The sequence below is a fragment of the Cinclus cinclus genome, chromosome 11 (genome assembly GCF_963662255.1).
Source record: "Cinclus cinclus chromosome 11, bCinCin1.1, whole genome shotgun sequence".
Taxonomy (NCBI): domain Eukaryota; kingdom Metazoa; phylum Chordata; class Aves; order Passeriformes; family Cinclidae; genus Cinclus; species Cinclus cinclus.
Window position 1 is genome coordinate 8,653,116 of NC_085056.1, and position 22,557 is coordinate 8,675,672.

The following is a 22,557-nucleotide window of genomic DNA, read 5'->3' on the forward strand; positions in this document are numbered from 1 at the left end:
ATGCAGGATTCACCCAGCTCTCTGGTGATGGATGGATACTCCAGCAATGTCCCAGCCTTCCTAACAAAACTCTGGACGCTGGTGGAAGACCCTGAAACAAACCATCTCATCTGCTGGAGTTCTGTAAGTACAGCAGATATTGGGTGTCACTAATGCCTGCAACAACAGGGAAAACCCAAGTGTGAGGCCTGAGAACTGCATGGCACAGGAGCTGCCCTTGCTTGGCAGGTGCTGCCCAGTTACTGGCAGAGTGCAAAAACCAGGATTTGAGTACTGGCACTTTTGGATATACTTGGTATTATTTATCTGAAATATCGTGGCTTTTCTCTTTCAGAGGGGCAACTGTTTTGTGGGTGTTTTAGTTATATTTGCACATTTCACTTGAAACATCCTAAAAAGTGTCTAATGTTCTAATTCTAATAATTCCACATGTTTTGAGAGAAATGTTTTTCACCTTGTTTGAGTCTGCAGCTCCTTAATATTTTCTAGGAAATGTAAAAAGCCCTTAAAAAGTTTCACTACTGTTTGGTATTATCTCGCATGTTTCTTAGCAGCCTCTCACAAACGTCTAGATAGAAGGCATCAGATGAGCAACACTGAGAACTTAGACTCAGACCTATAATTTAAACAGATCTCAGACTGACGCCCTAAATAATTTTGGAAGAGCTTTACTTGATCTTTCAATGAGTCTGTGTGATGATCATGGTAGTATGAGTATATATTGTCTGTACAGCTTCATAGGGATAGATTGCTTTGTTTTGGCTTCTTATTTGTCACAGAGGCATTAATATACAAAGTACAATCACAGAAATAAAATTATTTGTCCCCTTTATACAACTTTGATACCACATTGTGCTTTCGACGTAAGACTTGCTGCAAATAACATGATTTGTTTTCAGCAGGTAGTCAATAGATTAGCTGTGTGCATGAACTTGTTCTCCACAATCAATAATCTGTAACACAAGCAAATTTAAAGGGGGGTGGTAAAAAAAGTCTAAAACAGCCTTTCTTACATATACTTGGTGTCCAGTAAAGTTTTCATTCAAAACCTGAGACAGAATTTGAGCTGCACTGATGTCTGTGACCATGGTTGTTTGACACTGGTATTACATGGCCATACCTCTGAGAACCACCAAGTTTTGGTATCATGTGTTTTAAATATTTTAAGGCTAGTAATTATTTTCTAACTTGTAAATAGTCACCTCTCTGTTACACTTAGAACATTGTTATTTTTGACTGATCAACACCATGCTTTGGTTTCCTGCAAACTAACATAGGCTGCAACTACATCCTTGGAGGTTTTGGTAAGGCTTTTAGGTGTCTAATTTTCCCATTGTTGCAGGTATCCATGTTTCTCATATTCCTCAGCTTCTATACATTGGTGATGTTGGAGCTGAGAGATTGTGTGCATACTTAAGTTTTCTGGGTGTAATCAGTACTTCTAGAAAATAGGACCCATAAAGGCCTGTGAAAGGAAAAGTCTGCTCTCTGTATTCATGGTAGACTGGGCAAGAAGTAATTAAATTAATTTTTTAAATGGAAGATGCAGTAAGGGACAACTGGCAAAGTCCTGGACTAACACTTGTCTTGTCAGAGCACATGTCTGTCCTGGTGGTTCTGTCAAAAGCAGTTAAGATAAGCATCTGCTGTGATTGTCATGCTGCAGAGTCAGTTTTGCTTTGGGCAGAGAAGACTTCCAGAGTTTCTCTGAGCTTGTGCTTCCGTGATGTAAAACAGCCAAGGCATGGCTGCAGTGTGGGAACAAACTGACACATGCACAGTTCTTCAGTGAACACACAGTAACTCCAAAGTCTCTTGTGTCTGTAGGAACCTTTCTGAATGTGCCTGCTTCTGAGTACATTGTGGCCCTGAATTCAAAGGAATGGCCTCTCATGAGAGGCCATAAGGAGTTGTTGAGGTATACAAAACTCTCGTGCTTCTCATTTTCCATCAGTGGGTCCAGCCTGGAACACACAGCTGTATCTCAGAGTAAGGGGGCAGAAGCACAAGGGAAGCAGAATAAACCAGCTCTGTCCCCAGGGCAGTGTCGGGAAACCCTGGTCCCTGCTGTCCTGTCTGCAAACTCTGTCTGTAAGGATAATTCTGGCATGCAGGTTGTCAGTGAATCTCTTAAGTGCTTGATCAGCCTTTGCTTCTGCTGCATGGGGTAAGGAATGATAAGAAAGACCCCAGAAATGTTCAAAGAGCACTGTTGAGGCACAGTCATGTTCAGTGTTTGCAGTAGTAAGCAAGGAGCAGCAAGTAGTAAGCAAGAAGTGCAGCTGATCCAAGGTCCCGTGTTTGTGGGTGTTAATTGTTAGAGCTGCTAAATGAGCCTGAGCACAGAGGCAGCACAGAGGCACCATATGGTGATTGAAATGTAGTGTATGACAGCAGGGTTTGCCAGCTGGCTGGTTTCTGGTGGCCATGGGCAGGCTGCAGGCACACACCAGCCCCTCTTTAGTCTATCTCACAGCCCTGATTGTGCTCCCTGTTTTAGAAACTTCCAGACTTCCCGAGTGCACCCTTGCAGGGGGAAGACCCCCTGACAGGTGTGAGGTGGGACTCACACCACTGGTACCCTCCTGCTGCACACAGAGCCTGAGGGCTCTCACAAACACTGTCCTGTGTCACAAACCAGCCCCTGTGGAATACCCACCCAGGCTGACACACATCTGACTGCTGGTAATAGCACTGAACACAGCAGGAGGATGACTGGGGTGTGCTGGTCTCAGACCCCTCCCTGCCAACATGGTACAGGCTCTGGTGTCTTTAGCTCTTATCCCTTGAAACTCAGCTGCAGCAGAGGCATGTCCCTATCTGCTGATGTCATTGCACTGATGTAGCTGTCAGCAAGTAGAAGGCCAGGCAGGGAAAGCACATGGCCTGGAGTACATCTTCTCTGCCAACAATCCCAGGCAGTTTGCCTTGTTTGGCAGTCATGGATCTTTGCAATGCAACCCCAGAAATTGAAGATTTATCTGATTAACATGTGTGTTGCTGTCTTGGACTGCAAAGCGTTACTGTCAACATTTTGTGGGTTGCCCTTGTGGCTGTTTACTATTAAAAATAATAAAAGCTTCTGGGCAAATGTGGTATCTCCAGAGATGATTTGCTTCTTGCCTTGTTGTGTTTCTTGTGCCATGTCTTCAGGCAGTCCCTCCGGGACTGCTCTGCTCTGGAGCAAATGGATTGGGGTTAGATCTGAACAAGTAGGCTCTAATGGCAATTCCCACTTTCAGGGCCTTCTTAAGACTTAAGTCTTTCTATGAAGGCCATGCAAGAGGAGATGGTCACAGACTACATACCAGCTATTTGGGCACAAAAGTCAGTGGTTTCTTTCTCATGTCCAAGGTTCTCAATTAAGCAGTAGCAAAAAGTAGAAAAGGATCAAACCTGCAGCCAGGCCTGCAGAGGCCTGACTATACCGGAACTGAAAGGACCACATCTGTCATCTAGATGTTGTCACTGTTCTTAGCTTCAAGGTGACAATTCAGAGAACAAGACTTCTTTTGCTGTAGGACTTCTCCTGGGCCCCTCTCGTGGTCAAGGATGCTCCCCTGACTTCGCCCTTGTCCTTTTATCTCCTTTGCAGAATGGCACCAGCTTCCATGTGTTTGACCAAGGCCGCTTTGCCAAAGAGGTGCTGCCCAAGTATTTCAAGCACAACAATATGGCCAGCTTCGTCCGGCAGCTGAACATGTGTAAGTGCAGCTCCCAGGGCCCAGGACATATGGGCCCCACAGATATGGGGGGTGGCAGGAGGCGTGGGAGAGAATTGTGCAGAGAAAAGTTTGGGGTCTCATGTATATGACTTGTGGCATTACTGATTTTGTCAAAGAGGATCTGCCTCTAGGATCCCAGAGCTGTGATCTCCTTGTGTTTACCTTAATTCCAGCATGGAATTTCTATTAGATTGTATTTCAGAATGTGAGCTAAGAACTTTCACCCACCAGGTGTTCTGCTCCTCTTGCATTGATTTAATGACCTGTTATTATTCATTTTCCATTTTATTCTTTATGGAGCTTTATCCAGCTGCCAACTGTGACCTCCCCCTGATTTGCTGCTTTTGTGGGTTGTGTGCCCTGAGCTTATCGTTTTCACCAGCCATATCACTGAACTAGTAACAGACAGTTCTTCTCCCTGCAAATCTTGCCTTGCTGATCAGACATTTTTACCCCTTAAAGGAGGTTTAGGTGTAATTTTCAGCCACTTCAACAACATGACTGTTCTGATAATTCTTGGATTTTTTTTTTCAACGAGTAATTAAGTTTCTTAGTCAAGTTTTAACTTTGCTATTTCACTCGATAGTAGCATTTTTGTAAACTTTAGGCCAGTCCTTGAATACAGCTTAGAAACATTTGGGGACTTCTGAGAAGTACTCAAAGCCGATTTTCAAATGTGCACTTGACCCTTTTTATCCAAAAGTGGCACTTGTTGATGGTCTGTGCCTTTGAAAAACCTTTCCCTGAATCTCTGCCACTTGCAAATTGAGACAGGAATTTCCTAGAAGCTGGTATTTCAGCTCCTGGCAGACCAATGTGCTCATGGTGGAAAGGCTTTCATGGTATAGGCTGCAGCAGAGGTGGCCAGTGGGGTGCACAGGGCTCTCCCTTGCCCTGGGTTTCTGGTGGATATGGCCCAAAAGCATGTCCAGGTGTGAGCACTAGCAGCTTAAAAAGTGTGGATGGTGGTCAGAAATGCCCTCAAGTGTGATGAGGGTGGGAGGTGGAGGGAGTGCTGGGTCCTGTTGGCCCATCAGCCATGTTCTCTCTGTGCAGATGGCTTCAGGAAGGTGGTGAACATCGAGCAGGGAGGGCTTGTCAAGCCTGAGCGGGACGACACTGAGTTCCAGCACCTCTGCTTCCTGCAGGGCCACGAGCACCTCCTGGAGCACATCAAGAGGAAGGTGAGGGGCACTGTGTGGGTGGGGGGAACAGGCACCTGCCAGGTCCTGCTCAGCAGAACTCCAGCGTCACACTGGTCTTGTTCCTGTCCTCCCCACATGCACCTGGGCTTGGGTTCTTGGTTTGCAGGGCTTGACTTGCATCAGAGTTTTGTCTGTTTTTCTGCTCTGTTGCTCTGTATCACAAGATGTCTGTGTAGTGTTTCAGGGCCAGGCCCACTTCTCTGCCTTTGAATTGTTACTGCTTTCCTGGAGGAATACCCTGTAAGTCCTGCAGGGTTCTCAGCAGCCTTCTCTTTTTCTTATACAAGGGACAACCTACTCCTGCCCTGTTTTCTGTCTTTTAACCTGTTATTAATACCCCCACAATTCTGTTCTCTTACTGAATTAGCATAGCAACTTCTAAAAAAGGACTTGAGCAAAAGCCTTTTGAAAATCCAAATGTGGTATGTCAATTTGAAAGCATTACATCAGACTCATCCCTGTAAAACATGAGGTTTGATTGGGTATTTCTGTAGTTAAAGTAGAAAGATTAAATCAATCTAGATCAATTCTTCACTGATACTCAAAATACTTTTGTTTTGCCCCCAAGCTGATTTGAAATAGAACCCCACTCTGACAGGGATTGTAATTCTGCCAACAGACCCTCTGTATGAATAGATTTGTCCTGCACTTTGCTCTATTTGGCTCTTGCAATAGTACCCCTAGGATAGTTCAGACTCTTTGGCATGAGGCCTGTCCTGATATTTCAGCTGGTGACAGTCCTGCACCTGAGCCACTACAATGACTCTCTCTGTCCACAGCCCTTCTTGCACAGGTAAAATCTACCTTTGATTTTTTCTCCTCAGGTGTCAGTAGTGAAAAGTGAGGAGACCAAGATGCGCCAGGAGGACCTCAGCAGGTTGCTATACGAGGTACAAATACTGAGAAGTCAGCAGGAGAACATGGAGTGTCAAGTGCAGGACATGAAGCAGTGAGTTGAATCCTACTCAGGCTGCTTCTTATGGGCATTTACTTCTCTGGATTGGTGGCTCATGGGGAATGGTTGAAAGGAGAAGCCTTGCACACTTCCCTTCCCAGGGAAGTGGAGCCCGGGACTGATCAGAGGACTGTTGAGACAGCAACATGTAGGATTTCTATGCACACCTGATCTATCAAAATGTGAATTAATTCTCAGCCTCTCCGTCTCATTTGTTTTCCCTTCACAGATGAGGAAAGCAGAGAGATGGTCAGACAAGAAATGTGTGCATAACCTGGGGTCTCAGATAACTATTTCCTCCAGATGGTGGAAATGGTGATAAATGGTGTAACTCTCTCACACACACAAGAGTCCTTGGCAGAAATGTGGTGGAGTCCACTCCAGCTATTAAGAAATTAGCTTTCTGCCATAATTCACCTCCAAAATTTATGACTGGCCTAAAAAAATATAGTATGTTATAATATATAACATAAGAAATTGTGTATCATTTAGTCCATGGACTCATCTCCCTGAGGCTGTGTCATCTGACATGGCCTGAATTGTTGGGTAAGAGCAAGCCAAGCTGATGCAATGCTTCCTGCATGTGGCTGCCTGACCTCCAGTTGTCTGAGACTCTGGAATTTTCTGACTCAGACATTGTTACTAAAAGATTTAGGAAGTGGATATGGTTTTATAAATCATGGACTTGGAGAGGTTTTTATTTGCATCCAGAATTTTAATCTTTACAGACAGCTTGTTTAAAAAGCACTTGAATAATCAAATGGACCCAAAGCCTTTATTTTATAATGAGAGCTGATATCCATAAACCAACAGATGACACTGTCATTCTGGGCCTTGAAAGAACACTGCATACTGGGAAACTTCATTCCAGACCAACACCTTACGTGCAATGGATACATATTTTTATCCTGCATCAATTTTTAATGACTCCCACACTTAGCACATGTATGAGTTTGCACTGTGAAATCCAGATACAGCAGCAATGAGTTTCTGGACTTGTATTTGATTCAATTTTTAAGGAGTTCCAGTATTAATAATTTGGCCTTGGTTTTAATTTATTCTGCCTTTTGATTTGCTTGCTCCCTCCCTCCACCTAGCAAAATTGCATTCAACTGATGAAAAGAATATGATCTATATAAACTAAGACAGAGGAGAAATCCCAAGCTGAATCCATGTTAAGAAATTTACACTGGTGAAGAACAATAAGGACATAACTCCAGTACAAGATATCAGACTAAGGAATGCTGCTTTGCTGAAAATGCTGTCAGTACGAGTACAGAAAGTTCACTGCAGAGATTCTTGCTGTACAAGCTGGTCTACTGTGGTTTTCAGATCTCTGCACCTTACCTTCCCAGTTCTAGCATCCACACTAGAAAGACTAAAAAACAAAAGGATCTATCAGTTTCACCTGTATGATAGGTTTTGCTGGCCTGACAGTACATATAGGTACATCCATATACTCTAGAGATAAATTGGCTTGCAAAATCTTTTGCAGCATGGAAATAACTCACAGTCACAAATCAGACCTTGCTGAAATTCTGAGTTTGGCCCAAATGTTCTACAAAAACATATGTCCTCTTGTTACCTTCCTCTATAAGTGTTAGCTTCTCTTTGTTTGTTTTTTTCTCCATGCTTTGGTCTATAATTCTTTTGAGGTCAAGGAAGAAAAACGAAGCCAATTGTGTGACCTTGTTTGGGACACCTGAAAAGAGCCAAAGACTGCAAGAGCCCGGAAGTGAGACAGACTTTGCACAGTTGAATCTATTGTGCATCATGGCAGCACCATGGGCCGTTGATGTTTCTGTTCTCATGGAAAATTTCTGTTTCACTTTCAGGCAAAATGAAGTTCTTTGGCGGGAAGTTGTTTCTCTCCGGCAGAACCACTCACAGCAACAGAAAGTCATCAACAAGGTAGTGGTCATACAAACTCCAGACTTGCATGTGCTGCCTGTTCTGTGTCCTCTGATTTTTTTTCTTGTCCCATAATCTTCACACTGTGATATTGTGCTGTAATTATTTTCCCTTTCTTTTGTGTGATGCTTTTATGTGTCCTATGGAAACAGGTCATTAACAAAGCACAGACTGTGCCCTTAAGCAGCAGATTGTAATTTCCCTGTCAGTGCTTTCTGTGATGTTAGAAACCACTTTTCTGTTGAAATCCTGAGCAAGAGAGCATGACTCTCACTAATTGCCCTGTGTTGGCTGTGTTCTGGTTGTACCAATGCCTTTGGGCTTCCCAAATCTTCCTCTTCCATTTGTTCATGAGAGGAACCCCACTCATGCCAACACCAGTGGGAAGCTGCAGGTGTCAGAATTGGCCACCCATCGCCCCACTGGGGGAATGGATCAGCAACTATTACATTTTCTGGTATTACTGGTGTAGTTAGGGAATTACTGTACAACCTTTTAGACTGCAGAACCATCTCCCTTAAAATCTAGCATGACCAGTATAGAAAAGGCCTCTCCAGTGATTCCTGGATGATGCTGACATGACTGAGCACGTCACATATCCCAGTCCCCATGTTCTGACCCTCATGTGGCACCACGGAGTCATAGGACTGGACAGAAATGCACGAGGCTATCAAGCCTTCCTCCAGCTGTGAGGTTGGACCAGCCACATGCCTCATTGTAGAGGCTTTTATGCAACTCTATTTTGTTATATTGAGCAATGAGTAAGAGCCAGCTGTGATATATAATAATAATGCTTTCTTTGTTTGGAGGTCAAAATAGAGCATTAAGTTCAAGCTGACCTGGGAATATGTTGCTAAGTGATTCCTCTCCAAAGCTACTCTGCTCCTTTTTAGTGTCCTGTTATATCAACACTGACATTCACAGAGCTGAAAAACTCAACTGAAAGAGCTCAGACCTCCGTACAGGCTCTCTGTAGGGAGTTGCTTCTTTCACTTGCGAAGTCTTTGTCTGACTTTACAGCACCTCTTCTAAATGTCTCTGAAAACTTGAATGGATCCATGTCTAACTCCAGGCCTAGGAATGTTTGCATGAGCACTTCACAGATCTGTTAGGACAAGCTGAAGTTCTTCATGCACAAAGTGGAAAGTGCTGAGCACATGCATCCAGGAGCCTTTGCACAAAGCAGGCACCTGGCTGTGTCCCTTGAAAGCCAGGCAGGCTGTTTGAGTTCTTGAACAGCTCATTTCTGTTTGAAGTCCCAATGTTTCATGCAATTTGGCTCCTATATTCTATGGCTGCTCCCAGCTTTGGGGTGCTGCTGGGAGGGAGGAATGTGTGAGATAAGAATGGCTGCAAGAGCAGGGAGTGCTGAATCACTCTGCTGATTAACACCGGATTTTGATCTCTCCTGACAGCTGATTCAGTTTCTGTTTGGCCAGCTCCAATCAAGCCCCAGCAGCACTGGGATAAAGAGGAAGCTGTAAGTACCCGTGTATGGTGCACACGCTCACGGGTGCATAATGCTGCCCCCTCACTAAAAGCACAAGCTCAGCTTGCCCAGGCAGGCGGTCACCAGACCAGTGCTCCATGGTGATGGGAAATGAATGGGCTGAAGTGCAGAGTCAGACCTGCTGACAGGCCCCATTCACTGCTCTTTAGAGAAGCACCATGTCAGCTTGTGACCTTTATTTGGGGAACACAGCACGCAGTGATACATGGGAGTGCTAACTAGGGGGAGGCTAATGGGCAGGACCCCACTGCTGGTCCTACAGGTTCCAGTTTTGCCACTTGTCATCAGCAGGAGCAGGGCTGGGCCCAGTCAGTCCACAGACGCCTTCGGTTTGACCCACAGTCACTGAATGTGGTGTGTATCTAACACTGATTTAGTGGTGTTAACCTGCAGGCCTTACAAAGAGAAAGGTGGGGAAAAATTTTAGCTGAGGGGTAACTTTAGATAGGCTCTTCAAGGCAAGTGAATAGATCAACTTGAATTGGGCAGCTTAGTGCCTTTCAGGAGAGCAGCTATGCCTTTCTTGCCCTGTGGTGCTTGTGATTTAAAGAAGGGGAAGAGACTATTGAGTGGAACTTGCTGATGACAGGGACCTGCCTCCAGTTCCCACCTTTATTACTGTGTGGACTTTGACAATTTACAAACTTCCCCATGCTGCAGAGAAAGGAGCCAGACCTCTGACAAGTGGCTCAAAGGAATCAATTTTCATTAAGTCAGTGTCCTTGTTCTTGACTGACTCCTCTTGTGAGGGCTGTAAAAGCAACATAGGATTGAATGAATGAGCCCATAATCTGTACAAGGGTAAATTCATCTCTGCCTTCCCCCTATGCTGAGCCTGTTGGAAGAGCTGAACACTGCAGATAGCAAAGAAAAGGGCTCAAGGGGAGAATAGCAGCTGCTGAGGTGCTGAGGTTCACAACTGGGGAAATTTTTCCTCCAGCAGAGTGGGCAAATGGAGAAATGAGATGCCAGATCTGACCTCTAATTTTCATGGTCAGGGCTGTGTCCTCCCTGTAAAAGCTTTGCAGCCCAAGAAATGCCTTATACCACCGCTTTTTTTTGTAAAAAGACAAATAATTAGTGAGAAAAGGGCAGAAGAGCACAGAACTATCTGCACAGCAACTGTATTGACCCCCTTTGATGAGGGATCACACTTCATACAACCAACTGCAATTTGCAAGGTAATTTGAGTTCTTGCTTCCTTGGAAACACAAAGGTCTGTCTTCCAGAAACCTCAGCTCTTGTGTGTATACCTACATCCTTAGTGTTTTATTTCTCACGGTTGTCCTGCCTCTCTTCTAAATGGCTGCAGGAAAGGACAGTGTGCAGCCGGGAGCTTCTTGGTGCAGAGCAGAGTGCTGCCTGGGGGCTCTGAGTAGGTTTGGGCAGGTGTGCATCCTTCCCTTCTCACTTTGGATAATGCTCTTTTTTAATGGTGACCTCCTCCAAAACTGTTTTTGGCCTTCCTTGCCCATAACACCGAGCAAGAATGACTCTTACAGCTGAGGAAAAGAGAGTACACAGAGGAGAAGAGCTCTTGGCTGAGGGATGTTTTGTGTATGAGCAGCCAGGAGCCAGTCTGTACATGCTGGAAGACAAAACTGTTTCTCTTCACAGACCTCTGATGCTTGACAATGGGATCTCAGCTCCACCTGTGTCCAAGTTCAGCCGGCATTTGTCTGCAGACCCCCTCCACGACCCCTATTTCATACAGTCGGTGGGTTCAGCCCAGCCTCTGAGCTCTGTGGGATGGCTTTGGCCAGGGGGGAAATGTTTGAAGCAATAATAGAGATTATGGTGTAAGTAATCTGGCAAGAATTTGGCAGTGAAGAAGAAATGAGGTTTGCTAAACTGGGTGACATTTAAAACTCCTTCAGCTCCCCAGTTTCATGGATGCCTTCATGAGGGAGGCCATGGGCTTTGGTGGGGAAAGGCAGACCCTGCACACTGAACTCTTTGTGTTGTTACTCCAGCCTGGTTCACCTCGAGGGAAGAGAGGAAGAAGTGAGTTCTAAAAGTGGGATTTTTGTATCCTCTGAGGAATCCCTGCCATCATCAGAGCAAACATCAGACACTTCTGTCATGTAGTTAAAATATGTGAGCTGGTGTGAGAGGCTCATACGGCCATGTTGGGCTGTGTTGGATCCTTCCCTCCAGAGGAAGCCGAGCAGTCTAGGCAAAATGTCAGACATGGTAAAATCTCTTGGTTGCTGTCACTTCACAGGGTTTATTTCACACCTGTACCTCTGTGCGGTTGGAGGAAAAGTGAGAGGAAATTATAATGTTGCACAGTAGGTAAAAGCTTTCTTGGTTTCCATACAGGGGGGACTCAAAGTCATAGTGAATAAACCCTAACCATCTCAGATAGGGCCTTGGACTTGTTTTGGGGTCAGAAGGATAAATCTCTATGACTTTTGCTTTCTTCTTAGCCATCGACAGAGCCTGCCTCTTGCTTAAACAGCCCTGCAATCACTGGAGGACCCATCATATCTGATGTTACTGAAGCATCACCATCCAACATCATGAATATGCAATCCCCTCCTGAAAATGACAGGTAAACACGCTTGTGATTAAAAATAGGGAGAGTTGGGTATAAACATGTTTATGCAGCCCATCTCAAGAGTTTTTTGTGGCTGTAATTCTACCAAAGTTTCTGAATTATTCACAAATCTCTATAGAGATATGTGATATATCTATTTTTCCAGTTTTGGAATACTTTTTCCCAAATACTTTTTTCCAGCTTGCAAAGTGAGTCAGATTTTCAGAATTAGAAGGGGGGGGGGGGGGGGGGTTGGGTGGGTAATAACAGCATAACTTTCAAGAGAAAGTCCTGAGTTTCATGCTGAGAACTTCCACTCTCCTCTTTGAGAAATATGCCATGTTTCTTTACATTTTGTCCTCAAGACAGGGACTGTCTCAGACTTAATCAAACAATGAGATACTAACACTTGCTGGGTTTGTTGAGAGAGAGAAAGGAGGGTTTCCTTTTGGCTTTGGCAAAGAAGAAACAATCAAATTGTACATCTAACAGCTAATGAGAACAGAAAGGTTGCATCACAACAACTTCCGATGTTTGACAACTTTTCTGTGAAAAGGCCCCAGTAACTCAAGAATTGAATGCAGAGGTATTTTAATGCTTATCTCTTCCTGTCACAGACATGCAGTGTATTTAGGGCTAGTAGCAGAGCAGCTAAAGCTATGTCAGTGGAAAGTAAGTAGACAGATGAATCATGGAAACAGTTTCTCAAGCTTAGAGGCAAGGCAGTTATACTCTAGAAATTGCCTGTAAATCTGTTGCATCATTGAAACCATAGCCATAAAATTAACTAGAATCTTGTAAAGAGCTTCAGATTAAAACAAACAAACAAAACCAAAAACAAAAAAACACCCAAAAAACAAAAAAACCCCAAACAACAACAAAAAAAACCCAAACAAACAAACAAAAAAAACCAAACCAAACTTGGAAGCCACTTCTAAAGCAGAAAATCTTTAGTATAACCTTCAAGTTAAGTTGCTTATTTCTACTAATTACTGAGTGCCATCTGGTGGCTTCTGATCTGTGCTGTGTCTGCAAGACTTCAGAATCTGAGCCAGCCATGACCCCCATCAGTTCAGGTGTGGTGCCTCCTAAATCAGCTGCGCTTTTGGTGGGAATTTAGGACCCCATGAGGTAGAAGATGATCTGAAAGGAATGTTGAGGAGAGCTCTGTAGTGTCACCATCCCTGTAATCTCCATGCCTTTGTCACTTCAGCTCCAGGCTGGCTCTGTTCAGGTTCCTACAAGTAAAGTCTACTACAAGTAACACAGAGTAGGTTTTTACACACAAAATGCTTCTAAACAAAACTTGATTGTCATTTGTCCATCTGGAAATAATGTGAAGTGCCTTTCCCATTGGAAAAAGAGAACCTCTGCCTCCAACCAAGTAAAACATCTGACTATGACTGTCAGATCATCAGACTTCTGTTCAAGTCCTGCAGGGCCACAAGATCCTGGCCTGTGTCATTGGGATCTCTAGAGTGCTTGCTGATCCAATCCTAACTCCTTCATGAGATGGTCTTACTGATCCCATTCCTATCTCTAGGGTGGGGACTTTTTCAGGGAAATCTCTCTAGCCCAGTGTCCCTTTAATCTGTCCCTAATACTCATCCAAGAAATGATCAATTAATAGGAATTTATTTTCCATATTTGCAAAACAATTGAACGGGGCAAATTCATTATAGCTGTGACTGATTAAGTGACTGCAGATATTCCAGCTGAGCATGTTTCTGAAGCTTGCTGAAAAGAAGAAGAAGCTGCTGGCTTTTTCTGCCCATCTGAGGAAATGGAAAGACCTTCTGGGGCAGTTTGATGGGAAACGGAAACAATGCCTTGTGCTCCTGCCCTTCCCAGTAGCACAAGGCCTTTGCAGAGCAGCTGTGTGGTGCTCAGCCTTGTCTCTGATGCAGGGAGAAGTGCCTCATGCTGATCAAGGAAGAGCCAGCGAGCCCTGGAGTGAAAGCCAGCGTGGAGCCCGAGGTGCCCCTGCCCGGCTGCCGGGCCTGCTCCGAGCCCCCGGTGCTGCCGGTGGCCATGGTTCAGTCTGTGCTGGAGGGCAAGGGCAGCTGTGGTGCAGTCCCACCAGGGACCTCCCAACCACCCGAGAGGAGAGGCAGGAGGGCACTGCTGGACAGGTGAGGCGAGCCAGGGAGAGCTGTGGCCCTGCCTGCTCATGGCCTTTCCTCCCATTTCCAGGGTGGGGAGGGAGGGGGATTTCAGGTAGCCAAGTGCAGCCTGGTGAGCTCCATCCTGTACCTGTGCTACCTGCTAGAGGACCCCTGAATCCCAGGGGACAGTTCACAGAGGTAGGGGGAAGAGATATGGATCACTTGATTGAAGGACCCAGCAGAAGAGCTGTCAGAGGATGTGCATCAGAGCTGTGGGAGAAGCAAGAGGCTTTTTGCATTGAGAGGGATTTGCCCAAGGTCCAGGTGAAAGCTGGAGCCCAGACCAGCATCTGTGTCTGCAGGCCTGCACTGGACTGTGCTACACCCCTGCCCAGGGGATTGGCACTGTGACATTAAGCTCAGCCCCAGGGTGATCCCAGTGAGCCCCTTCTGGGGCTGTGCACTGAGACTGAAATCCCAACGGCACCCATGTCATGGGGGAGTGTCCAGGGAGCCTCACCAGCAGAAGGAAAGCATGGTGCAGCTGGGTGGATGATGTGGAACTTAACTGCAGTTCATTCTTGATAGCAACTGCAGCAATGTAAGGAGGACCTTGAGGGAGAGGAACCAAAAACACTCAATAGAGTTATCAGAAAAGCTTCCATTTTCAAGTCCTTACAAAGAATCAAATTCCTCCTTCTCAATCCACCGGGTGCTTAAAAACATATTAATAGAAGAAAAATGTCCTTTTAAAGACCTGGTCTTAAGAGAAATTTTTTTTATAGCTTTTGGGGGGTTTAATCACAGCAGTGCCTCACTGTTGCTCATTTAGCTGAATGTCTCTAGTAAATGCAGCCTGCAGGGTAAATGCCTGCAGCTAAAAGTCACTCCTTTAAATAGCATTAGTTAACAGTAATTCAGGCATCTTGGACCAAGGAGAATAGCAGTACAGCCTGATCTGGTTCCAAGTGCATCTCTAAAAGGACTTTTTCTAAGGAAAGCTTAAATTTTCCCAGTGTCAAGGCGAAGTGAGCAGAGTACCCATCCCCAAACCACGTGTCACCCAGGAGAGGGATTGTCTCATTTGTTTTACCATCTGCCCAGTCCCCTGTGTGCTCTGCGGAGTTGTACTCTGGGCTTAAACCAAGTTTTATGGCATAAACCCAGGCTGATGGTGGGCTCTTGGTTTTCAGAATGAAATTTAAACATAAACATCCTTTTGGAAGGTTCCTCAGTCCTGCTTTCTGTAGGTATCCGTGCAAGTTTTCTTTGTGGCAATATTTCCCCTTGTGTTTTCTCAGAACAGATATTTCAGACCCATTGGAGGGCACCGACTGGAGTTTGGAGGGGCTGCAGCTGCTGCTGAGGAGCCAGCAGTACAGCCTGGAGCCTGCCAGCCTCTTGGATGTGAGTGTTGCTGGGAAGGATCAGGTCATGCTGCTTGTTCTCCTGTGGCATTTTATCTGCCACATGTAGCCTGTGGAGTCACAGCTGTGTTTTGAGCTGCTCATAAGATTTCAGCTTTAAATTGTGCCTTTCTTTTTTTTTTAAATATGCATATTTGAACTTCTAGGAGCACAAAACACTGCATCTGTTAAAGAATTCAACATGAGACCTGACACATTTATGTAAAATAGGTTTAATATGACTAGCTAGTTTGGCAATTGCTTTGTAGGGGTTAATTTATTTTCTGCATATTCTACATCTTAGATATTCCTAGATTGTGTTTAGCTTTTACTACCTTTCCCTCTTCCTCATATTCTGGGAAGTGTAGCCAATGTAAAATCCTCTCTCTGATGAGGTATTTATTAGTCTCAGTTCTTAGATCACCTTTCTTTAGAAATGGATGGTGGCTTTTTCTGAAGCAGACATGCAGAAATAGAAAGGTTTTTTATTTCTCTGTTGTACATATAATTGGTATATAAAAGATTTTTGCCAGTAATCAAATAACTCTATGTAAGAAAAAAATCTATACGTCAAATATATGCCACCCTGAGGAGGTGCTTCAGATAAAGGCACGTTGTAAGTGTGCACAGATAAACAGAATGAAAAATCATTAAAAAAAAATAATCAATCTTATTCTCCTTAAGTCAGTTCCGAAGTGTCTGTGGTTGATTCTGACTTTACAGAGAGCTTTTCTAATGGCCTGCTCTATCACTGACTGTTGGTTTCTGTGTCTTGTTTCTCATTAGAAAGTGTTTTCCTGTTACCAACACACTTCCCTCTGTGGAACTAATGTCACAAGTGTGAGAATGAATCATGAAATTGGCCCCAAATCAACAGCTCCTCTTCCCAGATTGCTCAGGCTTCTCAAGAAATTGCCACCAAAGCCCTAATCCAACAGTAACTTGTCTCTGCTACTGAGTTCTGGAATGCTTTTAAAAGTCATGTGCATCTGGGAGTGTCCTAGGACTCAAGAGCAGCAGAAAAGGGCTGTGATTTGTATGTGCAGCTGGGTTTGTGGGTTTGTGACAGGACAGTGGCATCTGTGCTGTCCCTCCCCTGGCAGGCAGCAGGGTTTATGGATTAGCACAAGTGCCCACAGCCCAGCCCAGCTGTGCCACAAATCAGCACAGGAGCTTTTGTCTGCAGCTTCAGTTAGTGCATGGCTGCACCCTCCAGCAGGGAGTGGAGGGCATAAGGATCTCAAACCACAACACCTGTCAGAGCCCTACCTGTATTTTTGTCCCAACAGGTCTTTAATCCCAATTTATCTCTGAGTGAGTGGAATTTGACTGAAATGGAAGCCAGTCTGTCCCCGGTAAGAGCTGTGTGTTTCTGAGATATGATAATAACAATCATAGAACCCCAGAATGGCTGAGGTGGAAGTGACCTTAATGTTCATCCTGTTCCAAACCCCCTGCTCACTGCGGGGACACCTCCCCTAGATCTCCTTGCCTAAATAATAATGGAACTATGAAGCAGAGCTTGTGCATAACTGAGGAAGTTATTTCATAACTAGAAGGGAGAGTGGGCTAAAGCACAGCACGTAGGCATCTCCTGGGGGCAGCATGAGAGTGTTGTGTTATACTCTTGACCTGTTTTTCCCACTCAGCCAGGCTTTGTCTGGATAAAAGCTCTGACTGACTGTTGGTGTCCTGGAGTCTTTAATTGCAACTGGCTGCTTTAAACATTTTCAGAGAGAGTGTCACATCCTACTAATACCATAGATTTATAAAGTGTCTTTGTGCCAAAGGTCTTTATAAAATATGCCTTTACAAAGTGCAGCCATCCCTGTATGTTTCAGGAGAAGTGAAATATCATGCAATTAGAACAGTGGTTCCTGCATGCCTGTACATGAAGAAACAGGAGAAATTGTATGGCAGTATTTGGAATTGATGCTTACACAGACATTTCTGCTGTGCAGAAAGAGCAGGTTTAATGAACAGTGAAGGAAACCATAGACTCACAGAAGCTTTAAGGTTGGAAGTGTATTGCATGGCTGGGTTCTTTTTCCTACATTATGGAGAGTGAATTTTCAGAGCCCTCGCTAACAACCGAGTTGGGTGGAGGCTTGGATGGTTCTGCCAGGTATCTCTACAGATGCACAAGTAGAGTGTTATCTACTCTAATGAGATGCAAAAGGTGTCTGAGCTTTCTTCATGGTATCAACATCCTTTTTAGATTTTAATAATTTTGAATTTACTAGGTAATTCCACTTTCTGAGTGTTAGGAAGGAGAGTGTCTAAGAAATAGTTAATATTAATTAGCAAGTCTTGGAAGCAAGGGCTGTAGCCTTTTAAAAATAATTGCAGGAGAGAAAAAGCCAGGAAAGGAGGCCACAATGTTCAATAGTTCAGTTTTGAGCCCACTAAATTTTCCAGGAGCTCTTGCTTGTCCTACAGAAAGCCATGAGCATGGAGAAGCCTGGAAGCAATATGTGCAGGAGCTCTGTGCCTAGAGCACTGTGTAAGCAAAAACTACTTTCACTTTCAAGACAGTCATAGGAAAATGGAAAGAAAATATCTTTTTGTTACTGGCTGCAGAGGGCTGGGGGTTTGCTTTGCAGGGCAGCCACAGTGACACCAGCCTGGGCCCTCATGTGACTGTGAGCTTCACACCATATTAGCCAGTGCTGAATAGGGGATTGCACCTCCCACACCCTATCCTTCAGGCAGATCTGCCCTTGAGTCCATGGTGTGGCTGTTTTAGTGAAGTGCAGTGAGGCTGGGAGGAGGGGCTGGGCAGGGAGGATGGCTGGTGTTTCTGATGGGGGCTGTGCAGTGGGGTGAGCAGTGGGTGCTCAGACATGGCCTAGTTCTAACAAGCTCCCCTGTCTTTGTATAATTGTACATTGTAGTTTATATTTTTGCATCAAGATGCAGCGACTCACAGTGGATCTGGAGAAGAGTGCAACTGAGCTGCCCCCAAAAGTGTTCAACCCACCATTCAACAACACCTGCCCAGGTAGGAGCACCAGCAGCTCTGTGGACTTGGCAGTGGGATGCTGTTCAGGCAGCCAGATGTGATGTCCAGCATTGACAGCTTGCCATGTGGGGGAGAAAACCACATCTGTCATTTTGCTTTCATGATTGTCAGTCAGCAGTGTTTTCACAGCAGCTGCTAAGCCAGTTCCTGAGCTGTGGGAAAAGGGTGGAGGATAAACCGAGGTGTGAATGGAATTGAACTGGTTTTGCAATGGGACTCCATCACGACTGTCAACGTTTCCATTATTTTCTCTGCCTGTTCATTGCCATCTCAGAGCAATGTGGTGATCTCAGTGGGTAGGGGTGGTAAGAGCTGTACACTCCTGGGTTTCCTCTGGTTCCAGCTGCAGAGGAGGTGCCCCAGTAGCTGCTGGCAGCCAGAGGCACAGGTTGTGTGTCTCTTTCTCCGGACCTTTTAGCAGACCTCAAGGGAACAGTCCAGCTGAGGCACTTGCTGACTCTGATAAAGTGTGTCACTGACCTTGGATATGAATCCAGGAGTGTTGCCCTGGTTGTGGAATCATGATGTATGTTCATGGGCATTCAGCTGGGACAGACCTGAAAGAGAAGCTCTTGTGAGCTCCAGATTGGAGCTGTAACCACCTGACCCTGCCCCAGTTTTGACTCATTGTGTGTCATTCAAGGACTTCCAGACTCAGCCTCTTTCATGAGCACCTCAAAGGCATTGAAAGCTCAGGTACACTGAAGAGAGTCCTTGAGCATCCCTGTTTGCAAAGCCTTTCTGGTCCTACAAAGAAGGACAAAGACACATCTTGAGTGAAGGAGAGCAGCTGCTCACATCCTCTTCTCAGTGTCTCTAGCATTCAGTCATGCCTTTTTCACTTGTGAGGCATCTCAGCTTTCAGGCAGAACTCACCTGGTGGCCTGTAAAGACTCCCCTTGATTTTAATGGGATTTTGAGTGAGTCCAAGTTCTACTCAGGTGTTTCCAAGCGATTTTGCTGTAGGTAAGGTTCCTCAGTCACTGCTGCAGTTGGGATTTGTCACTTTTCAGTTCCACACATGTAAAACCTGACAACCTGCCTTCCAGAAGCTGAATTTTCTGCTGTCTATTCCTAGGGAAAGATGTCATTCCTGAAAGTGCCCAGCAGTTCCTCCTCGACCGTCAGTCCATCTTTGGGAATGACCTCATCAGCTTGCCTGAAAATTCATCACTTTATGTTCCTTCTGAAAATATAGCTTCCTACATGTCCTCTGTGGGTGTCCAAGGGGATATCCCCCTAAACCTGAGTTCTTCAATGGACAACAGCCAGTGATTTAGCTTTCAAGAGACAACAACTCCCTCCCACCCATCCAAGCATCCACAGCTTTGAATGTAAAGAAACAAAACTGACTCAGAAACCTGCAAGAGAGATTTTATTTATTTATTTTTTTTTAGTAGATAGAAATTGTCAGTAGCTGTTGCATTACCCTCCCTGCACCTGGATTTTAGTGCTTTTTAAAACAAAGTGCTACTTCTGGTGCTTGCTCTGAGGGAGAGTGAGAACTTGCCAGGGTATTTTTTCCCTTGAAAATGCTTTAGAAATTTCAAATCATTTAATAAAATTTAAGTGAGGAGTAGCTTGAAAGTCCATCTGAGACTTCATAAAATAGTGATCCTGACTAGTGCCTGCATTGGCAAACTGTTTGATATTATTGGGGCAGCACAGATAAGCTAAGATGCCTGTTGTTGATTCTGTTTTTTTAATAGGAAAGTAGTTCTACATGACAGTCAATGCTCTGAAAATATTTTTTAATCCATTTTCTGTGTTTGATGGGATGCACCTGTTCCTCCTAGGGTGAGTAGGAAGAAGATCTCTTGGGGTGTGTAGAAGCTTGTTTTCTGAGTGTCCCCACCAAGAATGTGCCTATGGCTCTTAGGGGAGCTATAGACATCACAGGCTGCAGAACATCCCATGCTGAGTTGAAAGCTTTTTTTATTTGGGATGTGTTTTGCCCCAAATTTATTTTCTCTTACATAAAGGCAGGGCACTCCATACTTTAAAAACAGAAAAGGGATAGACTTTTCTGCACACACAATTTTACATGTGCAGAGAAGGCTGAGGGAGTGCACACTGGGTTTTGGTGCTGGCTAAGTATTCCATGTCTAGTCCTATGGTTTTTTTTTTTCCTTGGCTTTGACCTTTTCTATTTCCCCTGAAGATGTGCCTGTTGGTTTATTCATGTATAGACTCTGATTAAACAATTTAATTTATTGGATCCCCTTTCTGGAAGAACTTTCAGCTGCTCAGTGTAGGAGAGAGGCAGAATTGTTAGTCCACCATGTCCCACAAAGTTTTCTTCTGTCCTTTGTGCATCTGAGACCAGCCTCAAAGGCTGAACTAACCTTCCCCATCCATGTGGTTTCTGACAACTGAGTTTCTCAACAAAGCAGAGCTTTGTTTTTTTATGCTGTAGTTCTAATGAGAACGTATTATTTATCTCAGTATCTTCTACCTGAGTTACTTTTCCTTAGGAAGGTTACCCAAATGCAGTAGGACAGAGCCAGGAAATTCAACTAACTCAGGCCTCCTAAGGGCTTAGACAGGGAGGTTTAAGCTGTGCCAGTATCATTTGAAGAAATGCTCCACCTGCCTTTATTGCTATGACAGTTCTTGGTCATGAACCACATTTCTGAGCATTGTGGTCAAGCAGCATCCACCCCAAAGTGCAGCCAATCAGTCAGATGAGTGCAGGCTCAAAATCTCCTCAATTAGACGAGCATTTTTAAAATGGACCTTCCTGTCACAGCCCTTTCCTCCATCCATTTATCACTATGTGAACAACTGTGTTAGTTCAGAAACATTCACTTTTGAGCACATAATTTTGCCCAGCTGACTCCTGTGCTGGGAGCTGTCACTGCCTTGGTGGTGTGGTCTGTGCAGGACCGAAGTTGTGAGAGTTCCTGAATTAATCCCGGCCACTGTTTTTGTGTTCAGGACTAATGGAAAATTCCAGCAGCCCCCACTGGCCTGGTATTTAGATGATGTGCTTGAGTGTATCCTGGACAAGGTTTTTCTTTTTGACAGATTTGTGCTTAGAAATTTACCTAGATCAGCCCATTTCCACCCTATTTTGCCCTTTCCAGCAATGGAAAGTCATTGAGTTGCACTCTTGTTTACTTCTTTTCTCATAGGTAATTGAAAACTGCCTGGTGTCTCCTGACACCAGCAGTGTACGTTCAAGATTTGCACCCTTCTCTGAACTTCCACACTCTAGGCTGCTGTCATGTTAACACTGAATGTACTGATGCAACAAGGTATTTAAGCACATGCTTAACTTCAAGCTCCTGAGTAGTTTTGGTGTATTTTTATGGAGCCTGTCACATGCTTGAGGCTGGGCATACGTTTGTGTCTGACTGGATTGTCTGGTTGGGGTTGAGAATGAATCCCTGGGGAGAGCTGCCTGTGGGCACAGCCAGGTGCAGCTCGGCCCTGGCTCCGTCTCAGGCTGTGTCCTACAGGGCAAGCTCCAGCCTGTGCTCGTGGGGAGCAGCCTCTCAGGAGGGTTTGTGGGGTTTTCTTTAGGCTTTTTTGCTCTACTATAAACATGAGATTGGTGAGAGAGGAACCTCCAGGAAGAGCACTCGGGAGCCATTCCTGTGAAGAAGGAAGCTTGTGTTCCTCAGCTTTTTACATTGTTAATTTTACTTGAAGGTGATGTGCTGAGACTGCGTTTTTGCACTATGCTGTACATTTGTAAAGTTTTACAGAAGACACTAATTAAACATGTTTCCTTTTTCTCATTTAGTCCTGCTTTGGCGTTTCTCTCACTCCCTTTGTCTATCCCTTACTCCTTTTCTCCTTCCCAAATCCTCAATGACAAGTGCAAATCCCTTCTAAGCATTGAGAGATTGCCTTGTGAGGGCCCAGGGGTGGGTTGTGGTCACTGTGTGAACCCATAGGCTCTGGGGAGACCTCCCATGTAGAATGTGGCCAGGTAAACACAGCTTGGAAAGCTGCTGGGTTCTTCAAACTAAAATGCCACTCAGGGTGGATATAGCTGGTAAAATCAGGATCACTGTAAAAGAATCTACAGTTCTTGAAACTCTTTGCTGTTTTTTCCCCCCATTTGTCCTATTTTTCTTGCTTTCAGTGATAACAGAACTCAAACTTCACTCTTGGAATTATTTTTTAAAACCTTTTGTTTGCAAATACAATGTGATCCTTTATGCTTCCTTG

At 44.7% G+C, this 22,557-nt stretch overlaps 1 protein-coding gene across 1 annotated transcript; it reads left to right on the top strand.

Moving 5' to 3' along the window:
- On the top strand, positions 1–19,653 carry HSF4 (heat shock transcription factor 4). The gene is made up of 13 exons (XM_062500196.1): positions 1–123; positions 3,596–3,704; positions 4,782–4,909; positions 5,755–5,879; positions 7,721–7,796; positions 9,212–9,276; positions 10,924–11,023; positions 11,736–11,860; positions 13,753–13,977; positions 15,252–15,357; positions 16,646–16,711; positions 18,270–18,357; positions 19,457–19,653. The coding sequence occupies exons 1-13, from the start codon at positions 1–3 to the stop codon at positions 19,651–19,653; spliced, it is 1,533 nt and encodes a 510-aa protein (XP_062356180.1).
- The last annotated feature ends 2,904 nt before the right edge of the window (positions 19,654–22,557 follow it).

What these genes read in the sequence shown, in the direction of transcription:
- HSF4 (XM_062500196.1), top strand. Translation starts at nt 1, where the DNA reads ATGCAGGATTCACCCAGCTCTCTGGTGATGGATGGATACTCCAGCAAT. An exon ending in ATCTCATCTGCTGGAGTTCT is followed by an intron (nt 124 to 3,595) that starts GTAAGTACAGCA and finishes TCTCCTTTGCAG; the next exon opens with AATGGCACCAGCTTCCATGT. An exon ending in TGGAAGCCAGTCTGTCCCCG is followed by an intron (nt 16,712 to 18,269) that starts GTAAGAGCTGTG and finishes TTTTGCATCAAG; the next exon opens with ATGCAGCGACTCACAGTGGA.